General features: G+C 50.8%; 1 protein-coding gene across 1 annotated transcript in view; it reads left to right on the forward strand.

Moving 5' to 3' along the window:
- Positions 1-7,161, forward strand: part of LOC144247015 (uncharacterized) — a 22,932-nt gene extending 15,771 nt beyond the window's left edge. Inside the window, exons 3-11 of the mRNA XM_085590193.1 lie at positions 3,667-3,779; positions 4,112-4,203; positions 4,289-4,426; positions 4,673-4,779; positions 4,874-5,036; positions 5,123-5,271; positions 5,444-5,557; positions 5,692-5,810; positions 5,963-7,161. Coding sequence (XP_085446319.1) covers positions 3,667-3,779; positions 4,112-4,203; positions 4,289-4,426; positions 4,673-4,779; positions 4,874-5,036; positions 5,123-5,271; positions 5,444-5,557; positions 5,692-5,810; positions 5,963-7,161 — 2,194 coding nt within the window. The remainder of the gene's footprint in view (positions 1-3,666; positions 3,780-4,111; positions 4,204-4,288; positions 4,427-4,672; positions 4,780-4,873; positions 5,037-5,122; positions 5,272-5,443; positions 5,558-5,691; positions 5,811-5,962) is intronic.
- Positions 7,162-12,983: the final 5,822 nt, after the last annotated feature.

Here is a 12,983-nt window from a genome sequence, read left to right on the forward strand (position 1 = left end):
CAATAACTCTCTTCACTGATGGATCAGGCAAAAGTCACAAATCGGTAATAACTTGGTTGAACCGAACAACTAAAGCTTGGGAATCAGATGTCCAAATAGAATTATCTCCTCAGGTTGTTGATCTTGCTGCTGTGGTTTGGGCTTTTCAGCTCTTTCCACAACCTTTTAATTTAATTACAGATTCTGCTTATGCTGCTAATGTGGTTAAAATAATAGAAGGATCAGTTTTAAAGGATGTTTGTAATGATATATCATTGGCTTTCACGTCTTTACACAACTTTGCAATATAGAACTAATCCATATTTTTTTCTGTTATTATTATTATTTTTCTGTTGGCCTGCTTTGCTCTGTTCTCTATTGCATTTCACAGCATTCAATTGAGAGATTGCATTTTCAAGGGGGCACTGGCATTGTGCCAGTGTCAAACCATGACAGGGATAAAGTACTTTTTACAAAACATTTCTTTTATATTGCAGTAGTGCTTTAAACTTAATTTTAAAAACAATAGTTTTTATATAGTAAAGGAAATGCAGTAAAAACAGCTTGTATTGAAGTAATATCTAAAGCTCCTAAATTTGTTAGAAATGTAATTTAACAATAAATTTCCAACCTCCCAGTCTGGAAAAGACAAACTGTATGACCACAGAGAGTGGAAAGAGCAGCTCCTCTTCCTGACAAATTCAGGGTGGGATTGCCCCTTCTGTATTTGCACTCCCAGGCTCCCTTCAAGGGTGGGATCTGCTTAAGTCCAGTCCCATAGAGTAGAGAAAATGATTCATTCTTGAAAACTCCACTATTGCTTTGATAGTCTGTTTTAAAGGTCCGTTTTACTTTTTTTCTTCTGGTAGATAATGAATTTAAACTGTAGCAGAGAGCTCTGAAGGAATTGTTTCCTGTATCTGATTTCTGAAACTGTACAAGTCTCTGTATTTGCTCAGGTCCTGCTGATCTTCTCCACTGTGATGAATCTACACAGGACTCTTTCAAGCTTGCCATGCTGGTGTGGCAGCCTTTGCACCTTGGCAGAACCTGCCAACTGATGCTGGCAGGTAGCACTTGATCTACCTTGCACTTGAATTGACAAATACTTCAGTTTTCTTTGGTTTGGTGTTTGGTTTTGGTTGTTTATTTTTTAAATTTTAGATTTTGCAGCTTTATCATTTTACAGAACAATGACATTTAATTTTCTAGATACAAAACCAATTGTGATAAATTCACACTGAAAAATCTTTTGTCTTGGGAGAGCAGCAAAGATAAAGTGGCAAAGTATACTGAGTATACTGGCTTTAAAAAGCTTTTCTTCCTATTCTTGGAAAGCAATTGGACTTCTTTCCATCTCCCCTGAACTTCCTGTTCTTCATCAGTAACCTCCCAACAGATAATGGTTGTCCTTATATCCTTTCAAAATCTCCCCCTCTCTATCATGGGCAGGAGGCTGGAATTCTTTTGTTCTGACCTCAGATAAAAAGTCTTGGGACATGACAGTGAGAAATACATAAGGCAATTGTTAGAGGGATGATTTGGGGTCTAATAACTACACTGGGCACTGTTATTTTAAGCTTCTGAGTTGTAATTAAACAACATTCAAAGGAAGAACTGTCAAATGTGGAGACAAAACTGTCCTGAGGATGAGTGTGAGGGTGGTTAATGTCTGTCTCCTCCGGGCACTTCAGCTGACCATTGAAATGTGCTTTGTGTTTATACAGCGGTGTCACCATTGCTAATTTTCTTCCTTCACTGAGGATTCGGGCATGGCAATGCCCCTGTAACAAAGCAGTGCCTTCACTTTCTTCCTGGTTTTCTCCAGAGAGGTCTTGAGGAAAATGTCAGTTCACCTGAAGCAGGTTTTGAATTTCTCCAGTGCAAGAGAATCCATGTGGATGCGACACTTTAGTCAGAGAAAGAGAAGCCAGATAAACTTCCCCAGGTGTTGTTCTGGGGAGTTTTGAGATGCCTGAGAGAAAGACTAAAAACAACCTTCCAGCTGGTGTTTTGAACGGCTGTTTTCTCATCAGATGTTTAGCAAAGGGTGTCTTGTGAATTAGCCAATGGTGTGAAGGGTTGCTGTGTGGTGGTGTGACAGTTTTACAAGGATTTATAAGGGTTTGGTAATTAAGTTAGAAATTAGTTGTTAGACAGGTCTTGTTGGTATGTTCCATGTGTCCCCTATTCCTCCCTAGGAAGGTTTTTCCCCACCTCCTTGCCACAAAGTTTTCCCGCCACAGGGTTGTCAATCTCCCTCTGTACCTAAAAATACCCCTGTCAGTCCAAGTTGTACAGCCCCCTCTCCCTGTCAATCCCTGAAACCGTCCCCATTTTCTTCTAGAATGTTTGATGTCAGTCATCCCTGTTCTTGTTAGTATTGGTCCCTGGAAACCTTTCCCCTCCCTAGGTTCTCCTCATTGGCCCCTGCACTGATGTAATCCCTTCCTATTGGTTGCACTGTGTTCACCCCCCTCACGCCCACACCCTTTATAATCCCCTGTCAGACCCAAGGTAGAGCGGCATCTGTCACTGTCCCGGTTTGGGAGAATAAAAGCTCTGCAGACCTCATACAGGTGTCCGCTCCCTATTCCTTTGCTTTGGATCTTCGTAGCTTTGCTGTGCCTTCGTCACCCACGCTGAGGCAATCACTGCCACCCGGTGCTCTAAGTGACGAGCCGGGGGCAGCCACACTTGTAGTTCCCTCCAGTCACTTGAAGGGGACAAGCTAGCCGCCACAAAAGATCCCCGTGACTGGGCAAGCGAAGTACTACAGTTTTGAGATGGCTGAGAGAAAGACTAAAATCAACCTTGCAGCTGGTGTTTTGAACGGCTGTTTTCTCATCAGATCTTTAGCAAAGAGTGTCTTGTGAATTAGCCAATGGTGCGAAGGGTTGCTGATTAAATGACTAATCAGGTCCACCTGTAATAGAACGGTGTATAAAATAATGGGTTTCTAATAAACTTGGATTAACCTTCTGAAGAGACCTAGAGTCCATGTGTGGCCTCAGTTCCACTCCTAACTCAATGCACAATCTCTGTGTGACTGACCCCTGCCAGGGGCAGGAGCAGAGATTTCCCTTGGCCGGGGCTGGAGCCCTGGAGTGGCAGTGCCTGAACAGCACCTTACTGCCAACAGTACCAGCCTCGATGGCTGCCCCAGGGCGTGGCATTTGGCCCTGCACTTGCTGCAGGAGTCCCTGCCTGGGTTCCCTCCTGGCCAAACCTTTGCACCCATCTCAGAACCTGGGCAGTTACCAAGGGGGCCGCCTCAAGTGGTTGCCAGGGACCTGAGGCCATGGCTGCCCCAATTTTGGCTGCACGATGCTGATGTCAGAGTGGCCATTGTGACCCGTGCAAGCAAGGTCACAAAAGGGAAGGCTGGGCTCAGGCCGCGTGTCAGTGCGACCTGACCACGGGAGGAGAAGGCAGGGCAGGGACGCTGCTGCTCAGGGACCAGCGGAGCCCCACAGCTCGGGGCTCTGGGCCTGTGCTGCAGGCTCCCCTGCCTCTCCCTGCCCAGAATCAGCAGAGCAACAGCCAGAGCGGACTGCGGTGTTCCTCGAGGCGACGACGGGAGGAGAAGGCGGACAGGAGTAGGGCTCACGCAGGGCTCAGCAGGGAGTAGTGCCCTCGTGGCTCTGGGCCTGTTCTGCAAACTCCCCACACTCTTCTGTCTCCCAGACAGAGAGAGAACCAGCACCTGGAGGAGACTTTGGCATTTCTGGACAGGGACTCACCGCTGACGGCTGCCATGAGTGACAGCAAGCAGGAGGGCCCTGGTGCCAGGGAGCCAGGTGAGGGCAAAGCCGCCCTCCCAGAGCCGGGCCCAGGGGCTCCTGTGGCAGGCGTTGTGTGGGGCCCAGAGCAGAGGCAGGGGGAGGCAGGAGCTGCTCAGCCATGCCGCGGCTGGGAGCCTCCTTCCTCCCCAAGTGGGGCCCAACTGGGCCAGGGGGCAGCTCTTGGGACACCCGTGCCCACAATGGCCCCTGCTCTCCAAGGCCTCCAGCCCTGCCCATCAGCCAGGCAGGCAGGCAGGGACAGAGCAGCCCTTGGGGCCGATGCTGCTGCAGCCAAAGAGCCCCGCAGAGGTGCTCATGCCCGCTGCCATTGGCTCTGTGCCCTGCAGTGTGCATGCTGTGTCGCCGAGCAGAGGCTGATCTGGACATCTGCGGTGACAAACTGGAGAAGGGCGGACTCTGTGCCCACGTGTTCTGCCTGGTGAGTGGCTCCGGGAGCTCCCTCCACCATTGCAATGGGCAGTTCCTGCCCCTCTCTCCTCATCTGCTCCTCCTCTCTGCTGCAGTTTTTTGCCACTCTACTTTTTCCTCAAGACAACGACCATGTTGGACTCATGGGATTTCTTCCTAGAGATATCCAAATTGCAGTGTGGAGGGCGGCACAAAAGGTGAGAGTCCGACGCAAGCAGGGAGATTTGTGCCAGGTGAGGTTTGCCAGAGCTTAGCCCAGACACTTGGAAGGAAAGGCCTGCCCTTCTGGCCAGTTGTGGGACAAAGTCTGGCTCCCAGCAGCTGCACAGAGGCTCTGGCACAGGAGCCCCCCTCCTCCACCAGACGGCTCTGTGGGCTGAGACCCAGCAGCGGCCACATCCTGCGCCCTGCCTGGAGCGCTGGGGCTGCCTGGGGAGGCCCTGAGGCTGCTGCTGATGGGGCTGCTTGGCTCTTTCCAGCGCTGCTGCGTCTGTGGCCAGAGCGGGGCAACCATCATGTGCTGCATGGAGGACTGTGACAGATGGTTCCACCTGCCCTGTGCCAAGGAGGGCAGCTGCATCACACAGTATATTCCATATTATAGGTACCTCCTCCCCACTCCGGGTCACCCCTGGCAGAAGATCCAACATTTCTCACTTTGCCCATCCATTTTCCTCCAGCTCCTTCTGCCCTGTGCACCGTCCAAAGCAGGACATTGAGGCAACTCCAGAGCCAGGCACCGATTGTCTCATCTGCATGGAGCTAGTGGAGGATAGAAAGACTTTCAGAACCCTGGTGTGCCCAGTGTGCAAAAGGGCCTGGTTCCACAGGGACTGCATCCAGGTAGGAACCCTCCCCTCAGCCCCAGGGCAAAGCAGGTGCTCAGCAGCACCAGGGCCTTGCTCACCCTGCTTCTGTTTGCCCTGCAGGGACAGGCCATGCGTTCTGGTGCTTTATACTTCCAGTGCCCCCTGTGCAGAGACCAGGAGGCATTCCCTGTCGAAATGTTCATCCTGGGGATCCGAATCCCCTTCAGGTTGGTGTCCTTCTGCCTGCCGCACAGGACAGGAGCTGCAAGGTCTGTGCTCTGCCAGGCCCTGCCATACCAGTCCTGTCCCTGCCCTGTCCTGTGAGTCTGGGCTTTAGCTTCACGCACGCCTTGGAAAAGTACGGGACAAAGAGCAGGGACAACCTGTACCTCCATGAGGGGAGGGCAGCAGAAACTCATCAGCTTTTCCTTTCTCCATCAGACAGCCAACATGGGAGGACAACCATGCCTATGCGTACCTAGGAGAGAGGCACAGGAGGTGCAATGCCAGGGATTGCCTTTACCTGGGAGGCAGGGAGGAGGCAGAGGAAGAGGGGTAAGTTGGGGAGCTGCACCTGAGGCTCTGCAGGGTAGCCGTGTCACTTCAAGGGCTCAAAGAGAAAAGAACTAGAAGAGCTTGGCCGGACAATCACTTTGTCCTCAGTGCCATAAACCCATTTGCTTCCCCAGGCCCTGGGAACTGCTCCTGTGCTCCTCCTGCGCTGCTGAGGGCACCCACAGGCGCTGCTCCGGCCTGAAAAACAGCGTACAGAGCTGGGAGTGTGACAGCTGTGCTGGTCTTGAAACGGGTATGAGGCAAAGCACCCGGTGTCCCTGGGCTGGGGGCAGTGCCCAGGCTGGGCCTGGCAGAGCCCGTCTGCTCCTGAAGGGCTGGGGTTCTGCTTTGGCCAGGCTTGCCTTGGGCCTGGGTGCTCTTTGACATTCCTGCTTGTCCTTACAGCCTCCAGGGATGAGCCAGAGCTCAATGGCCCCATCCCGACCAGTCAGTCAGGACTGGAGCCTGCTCACGGCTCCACAGAATCTGAGGCCATCAGCCCCAGCTCCCATGGCCCGGTGCCATCGGGGCTGGATCCCCAGGCTTCATCTGCAGAGACCAGCAGCCGCAGCAGCCAGCAACGCACAGCACGGCAGCAGTCTCTGCCATCTCCCTCGCTGGACACCAGCAGCCCCAGCAGAACAAGGTCAATGTACAGCAGCACCCCTGAGCTTGAGGACAGGGGCCATTCCAGACATGCTGGGCCCGGCCGCGGGCGCACCCGCTCCCACCAGCAAGGTCAGGACCCAGATGTACCAGTCCGATCGAGGAGTAGCTGTGATGGCAGCAGAAGGACAACACCAAGGACTGAGATGCCCAGGCAAAGAGAGACACCTTCACAGGCATCCCCCAGATGCACCCGCTCCCACCAGCAAGATTGGGCCCTAAGTCCACCTGTCCGGTCCAGGAGTCGCCGTGACAGCAGCCAGAGGACAAGACCAAGGACTGAGACGCCCAGGCAAAGGGAGACATCGCCAGGGACGTCCCGCAGACACAGCCGCTCCCACCAGCAAGGTCAGGCCCTAAGTCCATCTGTCCGGTCCAGGAGTCGCCGTGACAGCAGCCACAGGACAGCATCAAGGACTGAGACGCCCAGGCAAAGGGAGACATCGCCAGGGACGTCCCGCAGACACAGCCGCTCCCACCAGCAAGGTCAGGCCCTAAGTCCATCTGTCCGGTCCAGGAGTCGCCGTGACAGCAGCCACAGAACAGCATCAAGGACTGAGACGCCCAGGCAAAGGGAGACATTGCCAGGGACGTCCCGCAGACACAGCCGCTCCCACCAGCAAGGTCAGGCCCTAAGTCCACCTGTCCGGTCCAGGAGTCGCCGTGACAGCAGCCACAGGACAGCACCAAGGACTGAGTGGCCAAGGCAAAGGGATACTCCATCAGGGACATCCCCCAGACGCAGCCGCTCCCGCCTGCAGCGCCGGGCCTCGGATCAACCTCTCCGGTCCAGGAGTCGCCAGGACAGGAGCAGGAGGAGAGCAGCAAGCGCTGAGAGGCCCAGGCGCACGGGAACACTGTCAGAGAGTTCCCATAGGAGCAACCGCTCCCACCAGAGGCGTCGGGCCTCAACTGGGACCTCCAACAGTAGCACGTAGCCTCATCTATTCTTTCTAGTCCATCTGTTTGCTGCCAAAAGTGAAGGTGAGAACAGTCAATACAGAGACCTTGAGACTTGCAGGTCTGTGAGAAAACCGTATTAGCTCTTGACATTTCCACTGGCAGGAAAGTAGTCTTGTGCTAAATCCCTTGATTTCTGCCTTACCATGTATTAAGTGAAAAGTCACTTAAATGATGTAGCTAATGAAAAAGGACTTTTGTTCCGGCCTTTTGACTCCAAGCTGAGATGTTTCCCCACTGCTCACTCTTGTAAAGTGAACCTCTCCTTTATGGGCCTTGCATAGAGTTAGCGAGATATTCAGAGCAAGGTGGCTCCTTGGGAAGCTGTCTTTGGAAAAGATGTGCGCTGTTTTGCTATCCTTGAACAATCTCATTTCAATTTAAAAGACTTGTTTGGAGCTTCAAAGAACAAAACAGAAAAGATTGTGGAAATACCCTGGGACAAAGAGGATGTACAGGACCCTGCCCTCAGATGACCATTTGGGACCTTTGTCCGAGAACAACCCATCTCAGGAGTCGAGCGCGTTCACGTTTTCCTTCTTTGGAGACACAGAGGAGCTGGGCATCAAAGAAGGTAACAGCAGGACCCTTCTCACAGTGCCATTTCTAATGAAGAGCTTCTGGCAGGCACTGTAGAGCATTGTGGTGTAAAGAAGGTCAGGACGCAGGAGATTTTCCACAGCAGAAGACAGTAAGTAGGCAGAAGCATTTTGATCTTCATTTCTGCTTGCCAAGGCTGTGGTACATGAATGAGAGGTAACTCATGCTTGCATCTCAGGAATTCTGAAAGGCATGCTTTGAGAAGGCATTGGGGATTTTGCTGAGTGGTGAAAAACCTTGTTGTCATGCCCTGAATCTCGCAAACAGGGAGAAAGATGGCAAACCGGTCATATCAAGTTTCAGAGAACCCAACAAGATTTTAAAGGAAATGTGTGTTAATGGAGAGGGAGGAGCAAGATCCTGGAGTTGACCGCAAGATCCACGAACATTCTCTTTGCTACTGAATTCTCTTCTTGGACCTATAGAAGAAGGAAACTGAACTACACATGATGGTTGGTATGTTCCAACCGTAGATAAAATGAGGCCTTATAAAAGAGGATGAAACAACATTAAATCAAGTCACAGTCCTGTAGGAGAGAAAATAAACCGTGTGAAGTTATCCAAAATATTTAAAAAAAAACAAAGCAACAACACAAAGCAACAAGCCCCACACAATTGTGCTGAATTCAGAAGGTATCCGGTGTCTTCTGATTGCAACAATAAAATGTTTAAGAATACAGCAGAGATCCCGAGAACAGAGAGGAAAATCCTGGAGCAGAGATGTAGCTCAGAAAATCTGGCAGAAGCAGATTCTGTCCTTCCTACATCTGTCTTCTCCACTGTAAGTATTTGTCTTGAAAGGAGGAATTCTTCCTGACAAGTGGAGGAATAATCTGGATGTGGCTTTGTTTCTTTTTCGGTGCTGTTATAGCAGAGTCTTGCAGACTCAGAACAATAAAGCCGGTAAAAGTCGCATGGCAAGAGGATTCACGTTTCCAAGACGGCAGCTCTGAGGGTGATGATGAGCCTGAGACGTGAGACACTGAAACGGACCAAGAAATGCAAGTTCCGTTTCTATTTGCTGTCTACTTGGCTGTAGTAGTTGGATGCTGTGGGAATATTAATAGCAGCACTCAGGGAATGGGAAACTGAGATTGCACACCTCTGAGCAGTGAAAGTCATCTTGGAAAACCATTTGTGCTGCCCAGAGTCAAAACTCCCAGCAGCCCATGTGATGTGAAGCTGAATATGAAAAGAGAGACATTGAGCACAAGAAATTAACGGGCTCATTTTGGTTTGACCAACTCCAAACTGAGTTTGGTCAGAAACCAAAGACACAGTCAGTTTGCTGTTAAGAAGTTTATTTTTTTTTCTAGAAGGCTCTATTTGGTTACTAGGGAATAAAGCTTTTCAATGTATACCATTTCTCTGAAGCACTGCAGTTTTAACTTGTGTTCATGGAATTTGATAGTACAATTTTGGATGCTAAAATCCCTTTGTACTTGTCTAGGTTTGTTTCTTTACCACGCACAGAAAGTGCTAGAGTTGTCTTCTTCTTTGAAGATGATGAATGCCTAAGAGGTACGACAGAATTTCTTCACCCCCTTTTGTATTTTTTTAAACTCTTCATGGAATTCTGTAAGGAGGAAAAAATGCTGCCTGCCTAGGAATGTTTCCTAGTCAAATTTTGGCATCCTTACTTGTGCTCAAAATTATGGCAGAATCCCATTAGAAAGTCCTGGTAAAATAAAGGCCAAGCAGATTTCTGGCTTTCTTCTCTTTCAGGTAATTGCCTAATAGGAATCTGGACTTTCAGAGCTTACCAAAACATTAGCCCCTTGACAGTTTACCTAGACATTTTGGATCCTTTCAGGTATTTTTATCACCTTTAACTTTTTCCTGTCTTTCTGGAGTTACCATTAGGAATTCTGTGTTCTTGTCACCCACATAGGTCCCTGTCGTGCTTTGTCCTAATGAATCTGGGAGTTTCTCTTCTGAATCCTGGGGATTTTCTATTTAGAAACAAAGAAAACAACAACCAAAGGAAACATATGGAGTCCCGTCCCCAAAAATTGCAGAGGCCTGCAAAACAATTGCTTGTTATATGTTTTGTAAAATAGTCTTAAGACACGCTTAAATGGTGTGCATTTCTCAAGACTGATTCAATAACGCAGCAGAAATGTATTGCTGTGTTCATACAGTTCGTGCCCAGCACTCTTCCAACCTGTCTGATTTGCAGGGGGTCTTAAAGTGGAGAGCTCAGTCCTAAGCAGGCCCCAGTTCTGGGGGAAGATGTGTGATCCTGGTGCTGAGCTTCTAATGTAACAGTGGCTATTTCACTGCAATTTAGACTGCAGCATGCTGAGGAAAACTGCTGCTGCCTTTCATTGTCCCGCAGACACCAGGCTGCAGGAGGGAACATTTCTGTTGGGAGACAACATCTGGTGGGGGGCAAGAGAACAGGAAGGATGAGAAGAATTGACTCCTGACTTTATTGCTGAGTTGCCCATGATTGTTAGAAGCAGCAGCACAATCGAAAATGTTTAAGCCTATTAATTGGTTCTTTTTTTTGCACAGAGGGCCCAGAGTTGTTTTGTAGATCAGTAGAGTTCAGTGAAGAAAAAGGGTTGGGAAGACCAATGTAGATTATTGCTTGAGGTGAGTATATAACATGTGTTCCCTGGGAACTGTAGGTGAAAGCTGAGCACAGGTAGGGAATGCAGGTATGAATGGGCATGCAGAATTAATTCAGGACCTGGAGAAGAGCCTGCAACTTTGCAACTCCCCAGGAACAAAAGTGTTTTAGCGTACCGGTGTGTATAACATCATGTTGTGTTGTCCAGGCAGGTAAACCACTACATCTTTGTATGTTACAGGAGCAGCTACTTAACTGTACGTCAAGGATGTATTTAAGAGAAGGAGTGAATTTAGAGACTTCTCCTAATAGTGGATTCAAAAACCTCTCTGAAGAATTTGTTAGATTTTGATTATTTCCCAGAAAGCCAAAGGAAGCTTAAGGATACGAAATAGAAAGTGTAAGGAAAGCAATAAACTTTTTACTGAATAGAAACGTGCCACGTTTGTTCCTTGAAGAAGTGGTCAAACAATGTTACTACCAAAATCCTTTCAAAGATCGAAGAGGAAAAAAAATTGGCAAATCCTGTTCGGCAGTGTTTCAAAGCTGGGGCTGATGGTCTTGGGTGCTGGGGAGCCACGGGAAGGCTCCAGTCCTGACTGTCCAGCCAGGCCGGGGCCATTGAGCTCCGGCTCATCCCTGGCAGCTCCAAGGGCAAGCAGGAATGTCAAAGGCGCCCCAGAGCCGGGCCAGGGCACACCTGGGCACTGGCCCCGGCTCTCCAGGAGTAGACAAGCTCTGCCAAGCCCGACCTGGGCACTGCCCGCAGCCCAGGGACACGCGGGTGCTTTGCCCAGAGCCGTGCCCATAGCAGCAGAGCTGTCACACCCCAGCTGGCTGTGGTGGGTGTGGGGCTCCAGCAGTGCCCGTGGGTGGGCTGGGCAGAGCATCAGCAGCAGCACAGGAGCTGGTGGCAGTGCTTGGGGAAGCACAGGGGTCAGCCTCTGCACGGCGACAGAGCATGCACGCTGCAGGCTGCAGGCTGCATCAACATCCATTGGCATAATGATGACTTCTTTTACTACGTACTTACTACAGAACTATGACAGAATGGAAGATTTCTTTTACTAACTCATGGCTAAGTACTCAGCTCTCTTTATGTGGAGTATTTGAGGGATAGCTGTACCAAATCCCATTATTAAATTCGTAGCACCAGACAAAGGAATACCTGACTGCTTTTTAAGAGTTGAACATACTTGCAAAATTACAAAGGTGACCCTTTTTAATGTCAAAACATTTAGTTGGTTTTCTAGTAGGTTTTTTCACCATCATCTTTCCTCTGATATCGTTGAGATTAATGTGAAGATTAACATTTAGAATGTTTTCAGTCTTCCCTTTCGTGCCCATTATCCTTTGGCACACCATTTTCCTTTCAACTCTATGGCTTCCCTCTGGTGTTTTAAATCAGGTGTAATATTTTGCTATTTCGTAGTGCCACTCCCTCGATCTACTGAAGAGGGCCAAGCAATGCCGGTCTGTCGGCAGGTCCCAGGCGTCGCTCCTGCCGGCGGCCCCGGGGCAGGAGCGGCCCCGGCAGTGCCATGGCAGGGCTTCCCTCAGGTGTCGGCACTGCCAGCCCGGCTCTGCCGGGGCGCTCCGGCAGTGCCATGGCAGGGCTTCCCTCAGGTGTCGGCACTGCCAGCCCGGCTCTGCCGGGGCGCTCCGGCAGTGCCACGGCAGGGCTTCCCTCAGGTGTCGGCACTGCCAGCCCGGCTCTGCCGGGGCGCTCCGGCAGTGCCACGGCGCACGGCAGCTCTGGCCCTGCAGCCTCGGCCAGCAGCAAGATCTGCGGGCCGGGACCCCGCAGCGGCCACACGCTTCTCCCAGAGCCCGAGGAACGCCCGCACGCTCCCCGCAGCGCGGCCGCAACGCGCTGAGGGAGCAGCGCCAGCTCGGCTCTGTGCGGAAGCCGCCTCGCCCCTCACACCCGCCCGCCCCTTCCCGCCCTCCGGCCCCCGGCGCTGTCATGGCGGCTCTCGCCCACCAGGCGGCGCCCTGAGCCCGGGAATGGCGCCGGGACCGTTCTGGCTCTCTGCAAGGCGCGGGCGCGGAGCTGCAGGAAACTGTGCGAGAGGTCCCATTTCCTGACGAAGAAAGGATGTCCTGTAACTTGAGCTTTGCACACTTTCAAACCCGATCAACAAGAAGAGACATTTAACGTGTGCCGCACATGGCAGCCTGCAAGCTCGGAGTGATGGTCAGGTGTTAGAAAAGCAAAGTACTTGTTGCTAGAATGGTCTTTGAAGACTCAGGCCTGGGCACGTTTCACTGATCTCAGACCCAGAGGGAAGCTGACAAAGCTTGGGAAGAAGGACGCCCACTGATTGAGGACGCAAAGGATGCACAATTTAGGGGCCATAAGGACATCTGTTAGAACTGCCAAGATAAGGAAAACACTCCTAAAGTCAACTCAGCAAACATGCTGAAATCAGCTCCAGCTGGGTAAAAAAGTGTGCTGTTTGCAGGCAACAGGACTTTGGCACCCAAATTACCCTGGGCCTGGCCGTGGGATGGTTCTGGTCGCCAGAACACACAAAAAGATGGCTCAGCGCAAGTGCTGGGCATTGTGCTTCAAGAACCCAGATGAAAAATCTGGTGAGGCTGTGCTGGATTCTCGTGTGGTAT

The sequence above is a fragment of the Lonchura striata genome, chromosome 12, assembly GCF_050655825.1.
Source record: "Lonchura striata isolate lonStrDom1 chromosome 12, ASM5065582v1, whole genome shotgun sequence".
NCBI lineage: Eukaryota > Metazoa > Chordata > Aves > Passeriformes > Estrildidae > Lonchura > Lonchura striata.